The sequence below is a fragment of the Vipera ursinii genome (genome assembly GCF_947247035.1).
Source record: "Vipera ursinii genome assembly, chromosome: 5".
Lineage (NCBI taxonomy): Eukaryota > Metazoa > Chordata > Lepidosauria > Squamata > Viperidae > Vipera > Vipera ursinii.
Genome location: NC_139518.1, coordinates 90987582 through 91005403, shown reverse-complemented (window position 1 = coordinate 91005403; position 17822 = coordinate 90987582). Strand labels below are relative to the sequence as shown.

General features: G+C 41.5%; 1 protein-coding gene across 10 annotated transcripts in view; it reads left to right on the top strand.

The window, feature by feature from the left end:
* The window catches only part of USP54 (ubiquitin specific peptidase 54), a 158955-nt gene that overhangs the window by 60422 nt on the left and 80711 nt on the right, over positions 1 to 17822 (top strand). For all 10 annotated transcript variants that reach the window (XR_014492701.1, XR_014492702.1, XR_014492703.1 and 7 more), the window contains exon 3: positions 2801 to 2893. Coding sequence is in view for 6 of the 10 variants with exons in the window: in XM_083364159.1 (XP_083220285.1) it covers positions 2801 to 2893 (93 nt within the window). In the remaining 4 variants the exon portion in view is untranslated. The remainder of the gene's footprint in view (positions 1 to 2800; positions 2894 to 17822) is intronic.

The window sequence follows — 17822 nt, the reverse complement described above, 5'->3', positions numbered from 1 at the left end:
TTTTCTTTGCCATGTGGCCAGATTACGAAGGTGTCATCTACATATCTGAGCCAGAGTTTGGGTTTGTGGTTGGATTTATATATATAATATATATATATAATTATATATATAATTTTAATCCTATTTATATCCCGCCCTTCTCCGAAGACTCAGGGCGGCTTACAATTTAAGCACAAATCAATGTGCTTAGCAATAGCCTTCATTCTATGTATATGCCTGCTTATTAGGGCTTTCGCCCCCCCCCCAGCAGCATTATTACAAAGTCAGCTTATTGCCCCCAACAATCTGTGTCCTCATTTTACCTACCTCGGAAGGATGGAAGGCTGAGTCAACCTTGAGCCTGGTGGGATGCGAACCTGCACTAATTGCAGGCAGCTGGTGTTACTTAAGGAGGCATTAGCCCACTGCTCCACCAAGGCTCTAATTAATGTGATAAAGGCATAAATGAGCAAAAAGGGAAATTGTCTACTAAATTCAGATTTTGTAGAATTTAGATTGGGAATGATTCTCAGAGACTGCCTGGACAAGCCCTTGCTATTTTCTTGGCTAGGTTTTTCCAAAATGATTGCCATTGCTTTTTCCCTAGGGCTGAGATACTGTGACTGGCCCCAGATCTCCAAGGTGGCTTTGTGCGTAAGGCAGGACTAGAATTCAAGGTCTCCCAATTTCTAGCCTAATGCCTTAAACCAGAGGTCCCCAACTTTTTGAGCATCAGGGACTGGTTCCGTGGAGAGAGGGTTTTTATGGACCAGAAGGGTTTTGTGTGCTGCCTGCATCCCACTGATGGGGCTTTGCTTGCTTGCGTGGACCGGTTTCTGCCGGTCCACGGACCAGGTATTGGGGACCCCTGCCTTAAACACTACACCAAACTGGCTCTTACTTTTACCCTTGGTGTTACTTCCTTATTGGGGGTCCTTCTAGACTCACAGCTCTCTTTAGAAGAGCATATTGGAGCTGTGACTAGGGGGGCCTTTGCCCAGGTTCGCCTGGTGCACCAGTTGCGACCCTATCTGGACCGGGATGCCTTGAGTACAGTCACTCATGCGCTCATGACCTCTCGTCTACACTACTGTAATGCTCTCTACATGGGGCTGCCCTTAAAGTCCACTCGGAGGCTCCAACTAGTGCAGAATGCAGCCGCGCGAGTTGTGCTCGGAGTCTCCCGATACTCCCATGTTACACCTTTGCTCCGCGAGCTGCATTGGCTTCCGGTTGTCCTCCGGGTGAGATTCAAGGTGTTGGTAATGACTTACAAAGCCCTACATGGCATGGGTCCGGATTACCTACGGCAACACCTGCGGCCGGCGTCAACTTCCCTCCGTCCAGTGCGCTCCCACAGAGAGGGCCTCCTCAGGGTGCCTCCGATCAAAGAATGTCGATTGGTGACCCCCAGGTGGAGAGCGTTCTCTGTGGGTGCGCCAGACCTGTGGAACTGCTTGCCGGTTGAGCTCCGGATGGCCCCTGACCTTCGCTCCTTCCGGCGTGATCTAAAAACGTATTTATTTGAGCAATCTGACCTGGTTTGATGGGTTAGGGTTGGGGTTTTAATATGTTTTTAATTACTGTTTTAAACTTGGGCATTATATTTAATTGTTTTTTAACGTTTGTATTCTGTTTTTATATTTATTGCCCTGTACACCGCTCTGAGTCCTTCGGGAGAAGGGCGGTATAAAAATATAATTAATTAATTAATTAATTAATTAATGCCAATTTATTGTCAAAGTGCAGCAGCATTTACTGAATAAATGCTGAGTATATACTGGTTGAAGGAATAATTAAAGTGGTGCTTAAATGTTTGTAATTCCTTTTGAATTTTCAATGTTTTTTCATAAATGTGATTTAAAACTTCTTTTGTCCACATAAATCCTAAAGCTAGATAATGAGAACCAAATTATATGAGACATAAACATTATACTTGCTGATTTATTGATTGAGGAAAATGATCCAAAGCTACATATTTGTATGTGGCCAAATTATCTTTAAATAGATCACATTTTAGGTCATATTTACGCACAAATATTGAAAATTCAAATAGGTCCACAAATCTTTAAGCACCATTGTATATAGCATAGGAATGAGCAGTCTTCCTCATTATTGATCCCATTGCTATGATGCCCATCCAAGCATATTCTGTTTTTTCTGCCATGATTCTTACCACCTTGATTCAATTTTTCTTAATTCTTCCCACTCAAGTCAGTTCCTACTCATAAAATAGGAGACAATTTTTCTCCCTCTTTCCATCATTCCCAGTTCAGGTTCCCCTTTTATGTCATCCTCATCCCCTACAAATTTTCCCCTTTACATCTTTTTTCCCCTGTTCTTACTAATCCAGCTACCTTGGTCCTTACTACTTCGGTATTTTATATAGATAGAATTGCTTCTCTTTCTATCCCTTTCCAGTCTAGTTCCCCTTCTTATGAATATTTCTGTCTTGTAGGAAGAGAAAGGACTGCTGCCTGTATCATTGCTGTCTCCTTCTCACCTCACCTCTCTTCCGTCCCTTGCATTGCAATCTTATTAATACATTGCACTATTTCTTACTTAAAAAAAACCCTTTTATGTTTAAATTGTAATATTTAAGTAAATGGATTTTCTGATTTTCTGTATATTAACAAGAAAGATTATAAAACTATCACTTTACATGGAAATATTTTCCTTATCAATGGATTACTTAGAATGTATGTACCGAATGCTTTCAATTGTAGTTATATTTTATACTTTCAGATGTTATTAAACCAGTTTTCTTGCCTAAAATATTCTGAAGAAAATTGATTAAAAACAATAATGCTTTGCTTCCTAGGTACTCTGGCATCTTGATATTTTTCGACGCAGTTTTCGACAACTTACAACACATAAATGCATGGGAGATTCCTGTATATTTTGTGCCCTCAAAGTAAGTGATAAAATGAATTCAATTGGAGTCAACAAATATATATATCTATATAAGTATTAGAAGTATCTATATCTATAAAAATATTAATTTCATATCAAAAATACATTGATGTTATATTGATTTATAATTTTGTGTTTATATGTATATTGTAGATTGTGCAATTCTAATTATATTAATTCTATTGGTATGCTGTATTTATTATGTTGCAAAATAGAATAAAATACAGGCTAACCTCCAGGTAAACTGAGTTACAACTAGGGGAGACTTTGTGTAAGTTGGTTAATGGATTTGAATTCTGAGAAAAGTAAACACATAAAAGTTATCTATTTTTCAAGGATACTGATGAAGCAAAGATGAGATTTTCTTATAAATGTACAATAAAAGAATACATATTGGGTTGTTTCAATGTATCTAGTTCCACATGAGCAAACTTGTTTCTTGTGTAGGAATCTTAGAGTATCTTCTGTGTAGTCCCAAAGGCAAAATTTTGTGCCTAGCTCAAGGAGTGGGGGGAGATTTCTCCTAACTTGGAAAATTTTAGTGAAGAGAGATAGTTGCTTCTTTCTAGAAACTTTTGCCATTTAGGCCATGCTTCCTTGTTCCCAACTGTTTGGTTTTTTTTCATCTGAAACTCAGTATCATTTCATCTTTGCGGAAGTTCTGCTTGGCGTGGTCATACCATTACCATACCAAAAGTATATAAACCATAGTGATAGCCTACATACCATTAATTTTGGTTCTATGAATTGTTGCAATAATTAGTGAAAGAGAAGGTGATGGGGAGGAGAAGGAGAAGGAAGTAGGAGAAGGAGGAGGAGGAGGAGGAGGAGGAGGAGGAGGAGGGGGAGGTGGTTGGGGAATTGGACTAAGACATGGAGATTTAAGTTCAAGTCCGTGTTCAGCTTAGAAATGCACTAGGCAACTTTGAACCAATCACTATTTTTAATGTAATCTAGCCAACAGGATTATTATTGTTGAGGAGAGTGCTTTGTATGCAGCCTTCAGCTCCTGGAGAAAGGCAATATATACATCTAATAAATGGAGAACAAGAGAAATAAAAACATAAAAATTGCTCTGTTGACACAGGAATGGCATATGAAGAAAAGGAATAGGGAAATATATAGGTAATCTTTGATTTACAACACTTCAGTTAGTGACCATTCGAACTTACAACGGCACTGAAAAAATAATGTGTTACCATTTTTCACAGTTATTTCACATGGTCATATGATCAAAATTCAGACACTTGGCAACTGACTCATATTTTGACAGTCACAGTGTCCTGGGTTCATGTGATCATCTTTCGTGACCTTCTGACAAGCAAAGTAAATGGGAATACCAGATTCACTTAACAAGAAAGTTCATTAAATGGGGCACAATTTACTTAACAAATGTCTCCCTTAGCAACAGAAATTTTGGGCTCAATTGTCGTAAGTCGAGGACTACCTGTAATTCATTTTACTTTGATGATCTGATGATCTTTGGTAATCCTAAAAAAGAGTTAACCTTGCAAAGAATCGTTTTATTGGTCCAAGTCATTTTATTGGTCCTACTTTAAAGGTGGGTAGTTTATAATTTTTGATCATATGCTACACTTAATGAATTACTTACTAGTATCCTTATCCCAAATGTATTTACTTTCTTATCATATGTGGACAGAAGAGAGCCAAGAGATTTAATATTCTGATAAATAGACAAAATCTATATCAATTTGAAATAATGTTGCTAGTTTCTGGGCAATATCTGTTTAGTTTGTTTATATTTAAATCTTGTATTTTATATTTTAAATTTTATGTCATATAGTATGCCTTATTTTAATTGTGATTCTTCCGATGCAAACTACAGAATTAAAAAGTCCCCCAACATAATTACCATGCTGCAAATGGTAAAGAAAGCTTCCTTTAAAAACAAAAATTGTGATCAGTACAAACATTCACAAACAGACAATAAAAATGTAACAATGTTTACTCCATATCACTAGAAACACTGGAAATTAATATTTATTATTTATATATTTTAGAAGAAACTAATAATAGTAATGGTTGTTTTCCTAAAAATAATTCGGAAGACTCCCTTCTCCATTTTGAGTCCATAGCACAATTTGGAGAAGAGACCTTCCAAATGATCACAAGAACAATGGTGTGCAGTAGCATTTTCACTAGATTTGATGTCCATTTCTCCAACATGTTCCTCCAAGCATGCCAAGGGAATTTAGAAGGCTGGCATTCTCTGGTGTTTTCCCCTCCCCAAACATTAGTAAAAGTCAGCCTTCTGAGCCTTTGGGGAGGGAAAAACACTAAGCGAACACTGTCCTTCTCAAAGGCTCAAAAGGCTGACTTTCACTAACATTTTCACCAGATTTGAGTTGTGTTCCTCCAACACACCTCCCTCCATTGATTTCCTGGGGAAACTGGCAGAAAAGATTGCAAATGTCGATCGCATTATTGTGGAGCTGTTGGTAACAGGTTGCAAATGCAAAATAGGTTGCCAAGTACCTGAAATTCAACCACATGACTATGGGATGTGACCATTTACAACAGCCAAAGGTGCCTTATACAGGCTGCACTGCTCCAGTATTGTTGCAGTCATAAGTTGAAGAATACCTGTACCTGTACATGGCTGACCAACCTTTTCTTGAAAATTTCTGGTGATACTCACTAGTTCATGAGACAGGATGTTCCACAGTTTAACAATTGTCACAATCGGGAGATTTCCCCTTGTTTCAAGATTGGAACTTCTGTCATTAGTTCTTCTCTCCTTCTAGTTAGCCATTTGTTTAGGTTGCTATAAGGATTCTTTCACTGGGCATGGGGTTGGACTATATGACTGGAAGGTCCAGACCAACCCTCGGATTACAAGTGTAATTTATGTGGAAATAAACTGGAGTAAATGAAGCTTTGCTTTTATCCAGCAGTGCTCTTTCTCCTTGTAATTCTGAAAGCTGGAGATAAGTGCCTAGTATAGACTTTAGAGTATGTGATTAAGTATATTTTTTATTAATAATATAAAGAATGATTATGTTGAATGCTAAGAAAATATATAAATATATCTCTTTCATACACTGTTGAAATAACTGTTTATTAAAAGGAGATTTTTGTTTAACTTTTAGAGTTTTCTGAGAAAATGAGTAAAAATGATTCCTTAGTCTTTTAAGTAGTTTGTAGAAGCTGACAATTAAAGGCAGTTGCTAATTTAAGATAGTTATTGTGTTATATTTTTGTAACTTGCTTTTGAATTATAAATAGTCAATTATAAATAAAACCTGAGAATCCACAAGGGATTGTAGTTCTTATATGTGAATGTGTTATTTATATTTTGAATATCTTATTCCTCAGTATTAATCTTATATTCTGCGATGATTAACTCATTTTACTTAAATGGATGTACCCACATGAGGCATCAGTATACAAAATGCTAGTTTCAGTCCAGGACCTGTCATGTCTGTTTCTTATTTAAATAAAAAATGCTTCCATTACAGCTGTCATCTGAGTTATAACTTTGCCAACAAACACAATCGTGAATTGTTCCTCCTTTATTTAAGTCACCTAATGACTGAGGAGCTCATGATAAGTTATTTATCTGTTCCCATGTTGACATATGTAGAACATAGTCCTTGCATTTTTTTTAATCAAACTGATGAATGATTTTTTTTATTGGGAGCTTGTTTATTTGTGCTTAGGGAATGGGTAGGGGAAAACTTGCCAGCGGAACAAAGCAAGTCACAAAGAATTTGTTTGCTTTTAGGGACTGTGGTGCCAGGATGTAGGACAGGGGATGTTTTGTTGTGGCTAGAGAAGAATGAAGCCTTCATTTGTAAATTCTAACAGTGTCTCTGTCTTACAGGATTTTCATATGACAAAAGCTGAAAGAATTAATTTTGAAAGCATTTGAAAGTGTGCTTGCTGAGACGAAAGATGAGATTCTTAGTGTTTGGACTGACAAAGGTCAAAAAAATACTGATTCGGTTTTGGTGAAAAATATTCACATGTGCAATCTAAATTATGTATTTACACATACATCTATATTGCCAAGTTTCATAGCTGTTTTACAATATGAGAACTAGAAAAGACATACTTTGTGATTTCTTCTCCTACACTCCATTTCTGATTAGCTTCAATCATTAAAAATACTAACTACATACAAACTTGAATTGTATTTTCCACTTAAGGAACATAATTCTATGATACTCCTTAGTAATTTGGGTTACTGAATTAATAAATAGGCTTCCCTTTGGCCCAAAAGGGACGCAGTGGCTCAGTGGGTTAGGACGCTGAGCTTATCGATCAGAAGATCAGCAGTTTGGCGGGTCGAATCCCAAGTGCCGCATAGCAGAGTGAGCGCCTGTTACTCGTCCCAGCTTCTGCCAACCTAGCAGTTCGAAAACACGTAAAAATGCAAGTAGAAAAATGGGGACCACTCCGGTGGGAAGGTAACAGCGTTCCGTGCGCCTTTGGCATCTAGTCATGCCGACCACATGACCACGGAGACGTCCTCAGACAAGCGCTGGCTCTTCGGCTTTGAAACGGAGATGAGCACCGGCCCCTAGAGTCGGAAACGACTAGCATGCATGTGCGGGGGAAACTTTACCTTTTTACCTTGGCCTAAAGCCTCATAAATTCTATTTCTTTCTGTTATTTAAATCCTAATAGCTGTCATCTATCAGTCTTGCTATCAGCAATCTGTGTTGATAAAATGAAGTTATTTTCTTGAGAAACAAAGCCAAATAAAAATACTACTGATATATAATTATGATAGTATTGTCTTGACTCTATACTTAAGACCTTTACAAAATAATATAAAGTACATGGGGGGAGGGGGCAGCAGTGTTTATGGATGAGTCAAGAGAGTTCAGATTAATAAAAGCAGTATTGTAGTAGAGTGATATAAGCCCCATCCCTTTTCTACATGTGTCATTATTGACGGATTAATTTAGATACTCATGAAAGCATCAAAGTCAGTCCATTTCATAAAAATCTACATCAGGAATCTTAACAATCTGAAAACAAGGTGCTACATAAATTAGCATGGAATAAATTTGCCAATAGTTCCTGGCTGACAAACTCAGTTATTCATCCAGACAAATAAGGAATAAATGCCTGTACAGAAGGTCTGAAGCTTCAAGTCAAGGTTGAATTAATTATGTGGTTATATTGGAAGCCAGTGCATTAGAAGAGAAGTTTGAAAAAAAGGGAATGTTGTAAACATGGTTTTAACTTAAGCAAGAATGGAAACAGAAGTGCAACCACAAGCTAGTATAGTAGTACAACCATTAAATAATCAGGCTATAACTAAGGACTTTCCACTTCAAGGAGCCAAAAACCAGGGGATCTGGCAAACATTTGGAATAGAAATTGCTTTTAAAAAATTATTGTCTCATGGATGTCTTATTATGAGTGTATCACCCATCAGGTCTCTGGCCAAAAAGTGGGAAAACAAAATGTGTTTGTCCAAAAGGTCAAAAAGAGCTGAAAAATCTAGATGATTGCTTGGAAACAAAAGGGTTATGTGTATGTGTAGATCAGTAATAGCAAACCTTTTGGCCTTGGTGTGTCAAAAATTTGGAAAAACTAAAGTTGACAATGCTACTTGTGACATGCCCCCCCTGCAAATAACAGAAAAACAACTGTCCCCCTACACCAATCAGTGGTGACAGCAGCAGTGAGGCTGGGCCTGAAGTGAGATCCAGGCTCTACTTCAGGCCTATATTCATGGCTGCCATTCAAAAAGGGCACCTCACATGATTCAAGATGCATGAGCCTTTGTGGAACAGTATGATTGTCCACCTGGTTCAGCACTCCTCAGGGTCTACCATGTCCTCCTTATCTTCAGGCTATGTTCTCTCTCTATTGACAGGCCCCTGTGGCCTACCTGAGATTGTCCCCATTTGCACAAAGCCTTTGTTCTTGAAGCAGCTTCAAAGAAGGGCCTTCTATAGGCTCTGTAGCCTCTAAAAATTGAAGCTTCTCAGCCCATCCTTCAATATCCAGGTGTTTTGTAGCAGTAACTGATTGCTGTGCTGTAGCCCCAGGTGTAGGGTGGCTCCAGGCTATAATAGGGAAAGGGAATGCCCTTGAGGAACAGGAGGAAGAGCTATCATCAAGACTATGATTAGATAGAATAAATTTGAGTCCAGGGTAGAACTGTAACTGTAGAACTAGAAAACATCTCAGATAAGACCCTTCCTACTTCTCACAAAGGTAAAGGGAGGAAGGAGGGAAGCACATTCAGACTTGTAAGATTCTGTTACTATACCTTTACAACAAAACAATATTGATCTGTATGATTTTGGTTTCCTGTGTCAGTCTGAATGGCTGACACAGGCAGATGGGTACGCTTCCATCTTATTGCCTTGTGGGTACTATTTCCAGAAACTCAGTTCCACTGAAAAAAAGTACTCCATTTAGCATAAAGAATTATTATTAGCATTGAAAGCTTCCTTTGAAACCAGTTGCCATCTGCTGGAGAGTAAAAAAATCCATAACTACCTACCAGAATCTTGAGCATGTTTAGAAAACAAGAAAAATCAAAGGCAAATTTGGTACTTGCTCTTCTTCCATTTTAATTATATATGTTGCAAGTAGCCATAAACAAACATGCCAATGCCCATTTCAGGAAGCCAGAATTTAAATGTTCCAACATAGACTTTCTACCTGCCAGTTTGATGCTTCCAGAAAAGTATGTTGCTACCAACAATAGATCATTTTTAGGAATTACAGCAACACCAAGAGCTCCATCAGAGGGAACTTGAGTCCACACCATATTGGCCTGGAACATATTACAATTCCAAGGCCTTATTTTTCCCATAATATATATTTCTTAATCCCATTCCATACTTTAACATAATTTAACATAATTATTTTGAAATGTCACAGTTTGTATTAGTCATGAAACACCTAGATATTTTACTTTATTCTCAGTTAATTCTTTTTGAACTTCCATCCTCATTTTTTTTAAATTCTTCATTTTCTCCTTATTTTAATCCAGCCAGCACACCAAATTTATTTATTCCTATTTCTTCCATAGGATTTTCCAAAATTAAACCAGGTTATCAGCAAATGTCCTTAATTTATGTACTCCCTTTTTCAACTTCACATCAGTTGTTTTCCCATTATGTCCTATGTCCATGTTCAAAACTTCAAGGGCCACAATGGATAACAGTGGTGAAAGCAGGCATCTTTGTCTTGTTCCTTTCTTTATTTCATGGGGTTTAGTCAATTCCCTGTTAATTATATTTGTGCCCATTTAAGTACTTATTCATTTCACCAATATAGTAATTTCTCCCAAATCCATATGGTCAAAGAAGTCAATTTAGTCATCACATCAAGTTTAGCAGTCTTTCTGTCATGGTTCTAATGAATAAGACAAATCAAACAAATTGCAGGCATATTATTTATCTAAAAAGTCTTATTAGTGAAACAAAACATCGGCACTCATGGAGAGATGCCAGAATCTGAAATCTCCTCCCCCAAAACCCATTGTAACACATACACAATCCCCACCCTTATCTATACATCATAAATCACACTATCCAATTAGTTTCACATATGAGGTCTCTCTTCCCATTCTGTACATGGGTTTCTTATCTTCTCAAAATAGACATTAGAAAAATTCCCTCCCTTCCCTTCAAGATTCAAAGTGAAGCAGTTTAAACAAAAGGCTGTCTCTTACATTGTCAGTGCAAAAGTATGTCAATGTTTGCAGCATTGACATCCGGCCCCCCTTACAAAAAGAACAGATCCCATAATGTAAACAAAATACAAGTTAGGAGCTGACTTTTGGTTTGTTGGGGTGTTTCTCATAAAACTTTTTGATAAGTCTGTCAGCTTTCACATCACTAGATTTCACCCAAATGGCTTCAGACAATGGGTATCCCTTCCATTATACTAGGTACTGCAATTTTCCCTTAAAGATTCTAGAGTCAAGGATAGGTTTCACTTCATAATGGGTCTGAGCCGCTACTATGAGGGGTCCAGGAGCTTTCTTAGGGGGAGGTCTTAAACTGGAGGCTCGAAAAGTTTTCAGTAAGCTGCAATGGAACACTGGGTGAATTTTTCTCAAAGGTCTGGGGAGTTTCAATTTTACTGTGACCGGGTTGATGATTTTCACAATGGGGAAAGGCCCCAAGCATTTTGGTCCCAAATTCTTATTGGGTAGTTTAAGGCGTAAGTATTTGGTCGACAAATAGACCTTTTCCCCAACTTGGAATGTTCTTTGGGGAGCTCTCTTTTCGTCAGCTTGCTTTTTGTAGGTCTCAAAAGTCTTTTTTAAGGCCACCTTTGTATTTTTCCAAACTTCTTCCCAACCCCTCACCCAATGATCAAAAGTCTGGGAAGCGGAGGGTAACTGAGGGTATTCAGGTATGGGATTGAATTCTTTCCCTCTGGCTACATGGAAAGGAGCGTAGCCAGTGCTGCTATGTACTGAATTATTGTAAGCCACCTCTGCGAAAGGGAGGAGGTCGGTCCAGTTTGTTTGTTGGTAAGAAACGTAGCATCTAAGGTATTGTTCCAGCATTTTGTTGGCGGATTCTGTGGCTCCTTTAGCAGCCGGGTGAAAAGCAGTTGATAGGCCTTGAGATGATCCAATTAATTTAAGAAAGTTTCTCCAAAATTTCGCTGTGAATTGCACCTCTCTGTCCGAAATTATTCGCTTAGGGGCTCCATGTAGTCGATAGATATGTTTTAGGAACAACTTAGTCAGGCGTTGAGCCGATGGAAGTCCTTTGCAGGCGATAAAGTGAGCCTGTTTTGAAAATAGGTCTATCACAGTCCCAATGACAGTATTTCCTCTACTGTCGGGTAGGTCTACTATAAAGTCCATAGCTATTTCTTCCCATGGTTGAGAAGGTTCGACCACCGGTTGCAATAACCCAGGGGTCTTCCCTGGGATTCTTTTCATGGTGGCACATACAGTACAGCTCTTGACATAGTTTTCTACGTCTCATTTTAGTCCCGGGCACCAAAATTACCGGCGACTGAGATGTAGAGTTTTTAAATATCTGAAGTGTCCAGCCTGTTTTACATCACGGCTGTGTCTGAGAGCATTGAGATGAAGGGTTTCAGGTTGATACAATTTTCCCACCATGTATGCCAAATCATCCCTGCATGTTAGGGAGGTTTGATTATCTTTGAATCATTGATCGGTAAGGAGCTCTCTTTTTATCTTCTTCACTCCCAGGTCATCAGGATTAGGGGTTCTGTGAGGTGTGAGTTGTGCAGCAGGTTGTGAACTGGGGATAATTGCCTCGTAGACCTCTTTGCATTCACTTTTGTACTGTGGCAGTCGGGATAGTGCATCAGCTAGGAAATTTTTTCTTCCCGGTATGTACTTTAAAGTAAAGTTAAAACGGTTAAAGTACTGTGCCCATCGCACTTGCTTTGGGGACAATTTGTAGGGAGTTTTTAGTGCCTCTAAATTTTTGTGATCTGTCCATACTTCAAAAGGCACCTTGCTCCCTTCTAAATAGTGTCGCCAGTTTAATAGCCCCCACCTAATTGCGAAGGCCTCCTTCTCCCAGACTGTCCATCTCCTTTCACCTTCCGTGAATTTCTTAGAGGTGTAGGCACAAGGTTGTAGGACTCCACTTTTATTCTTTTGTAGTAACACAGCTCCGACTGCCACATCGCTGGCATCTGCTTGAATTACAAAGGGCTCCCTGGGGCAGGGGTGCTTTAGAACTGGTTCAGCCGCAAATAGTCCTTTTAAAATTCTCAAAAGCTTTCTGACAACTCATAGTCCATGCTAGTGGCTGGCCAGGTCGCAGTTTTCTCCCTCCCTTGCCCATTTTGAGTAGTTCTGTAAGGGGTAGAGCAATCTCGGCAAAAGAGGGAATGAATTGATGGTAGAAATTGGCAAACCCTAGGAAGCTTTGGAGCTGTTTGCGAGTCTTTGGGGGCTGCCATTCAATTATAGTTTTCACTTTGGCTGGGTCCATTTCGATGCCCTTGTCGGAAATTCTATAGCCAAGATAATCTAATCGGGTTTGGTGAAATTCACATTTCGACAATTTGACATAAACTTTGGCATTCAATAGTTTCTTTAACACTTCTCTGACCAGTCTTATGTGATCAGTCATATTTGTATTGTATATCAGAATGTCATCAAGATACACCAGAACCCCTTTGTATAAATGTTCTTGTAGGACTTCATTAATCAACTGTATATGTATGGTTGGGGCCCCCTGCAGTCCAAATGGCATGACTTTGAATTGGTAACTTTCCAAGGGGCAGTTGAAGGCCATTTTCCACTCATCCCCCTCCTTTATTCTTACCCGGTAATATGCTTCTCTCAGGTATAACTTGGTGAAGACACTCCCCTTCGCCAGGTGGGTTAGTAAGTCTTTCAGGAGGGGGAGGGGGTATTTATTTTCCACACTCACCGTGTTCAGGCCTTTATAGTCAACGCTGAGACAAAGAGACCCATCTTTTTTCTCTTTGAACAACACAGGGGCTCCCACAGTAGACTTGACCCATTCGATGAAACCCCTCGCTAGGTTGTATCCACATAACGCTGCATCTCCTCCATTTCAAGGGGGGACATGGTATACATTCTTCTTCGGGGGAGTTTGGCCCCTGGTAACAGTTCAATGGAACAATCATTAGACGGTGAGGAGGCAAGGTATTGCATTCTTTCTCACTAAATGCCTCCGTTAGATCCTGTACTCGCTGGGCATGAACAGCTCGCCAGGTGGCTGTAAGGCAGCCATGTGCGCTTGCTCCTTGGGTGGGCTAAAATCTCCTGTAACATCTGTTGAATCAGTGGGGGGATCAGGCCCTATGGGTAATCTCACAGTTCTCGTTACTTTTTCCCACCAAATAAATGGCTTCCATTTGTCTAGCCAGGTTAGTCCTACAGTAGGATCACAGTCTCAGACATCTTTGGAGCTACCAGGAAGCGAATAAACTCCCAGTGCTCACCTATTTCCAGGCGTAAGGGCTCTGTTAATTGCGTGACTAAAGTCCCTCCCATTAGGGACCATCGGCTTGCTTAAACCTCACAGGTTTGGAGAGAGGCTTGGCCCGTATGCCCAGTCTCAAGGCACATGACAGGCTAATGATGCATCGGCAGCAGCCGGTATCGACTAGCACTTTCAGGTCTACTTGTGCCCCTGATTTAGGGATTATCAGTTTAGCAGGCAATAAAAAGGGTAGGATGTGTCGACTCACCATCGGGTCATTCTCCCCTTCGTCGTCGCTGTCGAAAGAGTCTAGAACTGGGGTGAATCCAGTCTGAGTTCCGGCGTCCTCCTGTGTGGGGCATGTGACCTGGACAACAGGTTCCTGTGTCATCCGGTTGGATTTCTCTCCCTTTAGCCTCTCTGCAGGTTTCTTTCTCGCTGCTGGTCCTGGTCTGTTCTGCTATTGGGGAAAAGGGACTGGGCATTTCTCTGCTCGATGTCCCTGCTGTCCACATCGGAAACACTTAATTGCCAGGTCTACAGGTGGCTTGGGTCTTTCAGCCCTCACAGTAGTTGGAGATCTTCGTGGGGGTGAGTGCCATTCAGGTTGTTCTGACCTTGGCTTGGGTTCACGTAGGAGAGGCTTCTTATAGCGGGCCAGCTGAACATCTAATTTCACCGCTGCCTGGTTCCATTCATGCAGTTGGTCAGGCATGCCAGAGAAAGGTAGTCATCTAATCCTTCTCTAAAAAGATGAATTATGGATTGTTCAGGCCATCTGTCTATCCGACTGGCCAGCTTTCAAAACTCCCGCATGTACTCCAAGGCAGGCCGGCCAGCTTTTATTTATTTATTTATTTATTTTTGGGACTTATATGCCGCCCTATCTCCTGAAGGACTCAGGGCGGCTTACAACAATAAAAATACAATAATACAAAAGTTAAAAAGAATTAAAGTAGCAGCCCCAATAATAAGTTAAAAACATTTTAAAAATCCCTGTCAGTCCAGGTCAGCCTGATGGAAAAGGAATGTTTTAAGGCCGCAGTGAAAGGACTGGAGATCCAGGGCTATCCGGAGCTCAAGGGGAAGTTGGCTCCACAGGGCTGGCGCTCCTACAGAGAAGGCCCTCCCCCTGCGGGTTGCTGACGGCACCCTGAGGAGGCCCTCCTTGTGTGAGCGCACTGGGCAATGGGAAGTCATTCCCAGCAGTAGATGGTCCTGCAGATATCCCGGTCCTAGGCCATGTAGGGATTTAAAGATAAGTACCAACACCTTAAATCTCACCTGGAGGGCAACCGGTAACCAATGCAGCTCACGCAGGAGGGGTGTAATATGGGAGTATCCGGATGCGTGGCCGTATTCTGCACCAGCTGGAGCTTCCGGGTGGTCTTCAAGGGCAGTCCTATGTAGAGAGCACTGCAGTAATCTATACGGGAGGTGTGAGTGACCGTACGTAGGGCATCTCGGTCCAGATAGGGGTGCAACTGGCGCACCAGGTGAACCTGGGCAAATGCCCCCCTGGCCACAACTCCTATATGATCTTCAAAACTGAGTCGTGTATCCAGGAGGACGCCTACGTTGTGCGCCCTATCAACAGTAGGTAACACCTCTCCTCCCATAACCAAAGATGGAACCTCTTGGACTAAACGAGATGCTGGTACGTAAAGCCACTCAGTCTTGGCCGGGTTGAGCTGGAGCCTGTTCTTCCCCATCCAGATCCGTACTGCTTCCAGGCCACGGGACATCACGTCGAGGGCATCGCTGGGTTGGTTCAGGGTGGAGATGAAAGCTGGGTATCATCAGCATATTGATGATACTTCACCCTGAAACCATGGATGATCTCACCCAGTGGCTTCATGTAGATGTTGAACAGGAGGAGCAAGAGGACCAACCCCTGAGGCACCCCACAACTAAGGGGCCTCGGGGTTGACCTCTGCCCTCCTGCCAACACCGTCTGTCAACGGCCCAAGAGGTAGGAGAAAAACCACTGTAAAACGGTGCCTCCCACTCCCAACCCCTCAAGATGTCGTAGCAAGATACCATGGTTGATGGTATCAAAAGACGCTGAGAGATCTAATAGGACCAGGACAGAGGAATAACTCCTATCTCGGGCCTGCCAGAGATCATCCACCAGCGCGACCAATGCCGTCTCCGTGCTGTACCCAGGCCTGAAACCCGATTGGTACGGGTCCAGATACTCAGTTTCCTCCAGGACCAAAGGGAGCTGCCGAGCCACCACTCTCTCAACAACCTTCGCAAGGAAGCAAAGGTTGGAGACAGGACGAAAGTTATTTAAAATAGCTGGATCCAAGGCAGGTTTCTTGAGGAGGGGCCTCACCACCTCCTCCTTCAAGGTAGCAGGGAAGCTTGCTTTATCTTATGGATTTGCTCTTCCGCTCTGAGGGCAACGGATGGGTCCTCAAAACTTTCCCTCAGCCCTAGGAGGAAAAGGATGGGGTCCTCAAAGTCAGGGGCTTGCTCGTTATATAAATTGTTCAACCATTTGGATGCTTCTCCCTCTAGGCTGGACGCAGTCACATCGACCATAGCACCTGGGTCTGGGTAGAGATGGGCCCAGCTATTCAAATGAGAGCGTACGTGGTTGAGGAAGAAAATCAGTTTCTCTGGGTCCCCATCGAAGGTTACTCTGAAGGGGGGGTTCATCATTGGTTGCTGGGGTCCCCATTGCTGCTGGCCCCACCCTGGTTGTTGGTTAAATGGTTGCTGAGCCCCCTCTGCTGCTGTTATGTCTCCAGTTGCTGCTGGCCCCACTCTGGTGGCTGATTTAATGGCTGCCAGGGCCCCCACTGCTGCTGGCCCAACTGGTCCTGCTGTACGTTCAGAGGTTGCACGTTTGGCTCGTGCTGCTGCCACCCTTGCTGTTATCCTCCCACCAGCTCCTGATCTCCAGCTTCTGCACGACCCCCAGCTGTTGCAAGGCTTCTATTATCTGGAGCAAGCTCAGAGGTTGTTGGCCTTTCACTTGTGGGGGCTTCCCAACCTCCCATTGCTGCAGAGGCCCCAGGCTGGGGTCCTCTGTCTCTATGGGTCTGGAGGGCTTGGCAGGGGACTCCTGGGTCTGGCAGGCAATCTGATCTGCAGACAGGATTTTCCACTCTCAGTGGCTGAAGGGCTGACACCTCCTCCCCATTCTGCTTCTGGGGCCTCTTGCTGCACGTATTCTCTATTGGAGTGGTTCCAGCTTGACGACGAGATAAGCCCAGTTATCTGCTGAAGTTTGGAAATAGGCTCAAATTCATCTTCCCACAGAAAACTATTTATTATTTCCTTTTCAGAAGTTTTGCCAGCAATCAGGCCTTCTCTTTCCATCTTGAGGATTCTTCCCTGAATCTTTGCCAGCTTATCTCTCCTACCAGAGACAGCGGCGGGGGTTCAGGACCCCCCTTTGAAAGAAAGGAGATTCTGGCATGATGTCATGGTTCCGATGAATAAGACAAATCAAACAAATTGAAGGCATATTATTTATCTAAAAAGTCTTAGTAATGAAACGAAACATCGGCACTCATGGAGGGATGCCAGAATCTGAAATCTCCTCCCCCAAAACCCATGGTAACACACACACAATCCCCACCCTTATCTACACATCATAAATCACATTATCCAATTAGTTTCACATAGTCTCTCCTCCCATTCTGTATGTGGGTTTCTTTTCTTCTCAAAATAGACATTAGAAAAATTCCCTCCCTTCAAGATTCAAAGTGAAGCAGTTTAAACAAAAGGCTGTCTCTTACATTGTCAATGCAAAAACATGTCAATGTTTGCAGCAGTGACACTTTCCATCTTTATATTAGTTTGTCTTAGTTTTTATTTTTATTTTTTTAAAAATATTTAAATTTGCAAATAATAGTAAATTGGGTGCAATGTGTAACACCCTAAAAGACAGAAATGCATTTCAAGGACTACTGACTGGTTAAAAAAGTAGAATGAATTATATATATTAGCAAGTGTGGTCTGACTGCAAAACAACAAAAACAAATGCAAATTGAAGCACTTGCAGTATAGTTCCCAAAT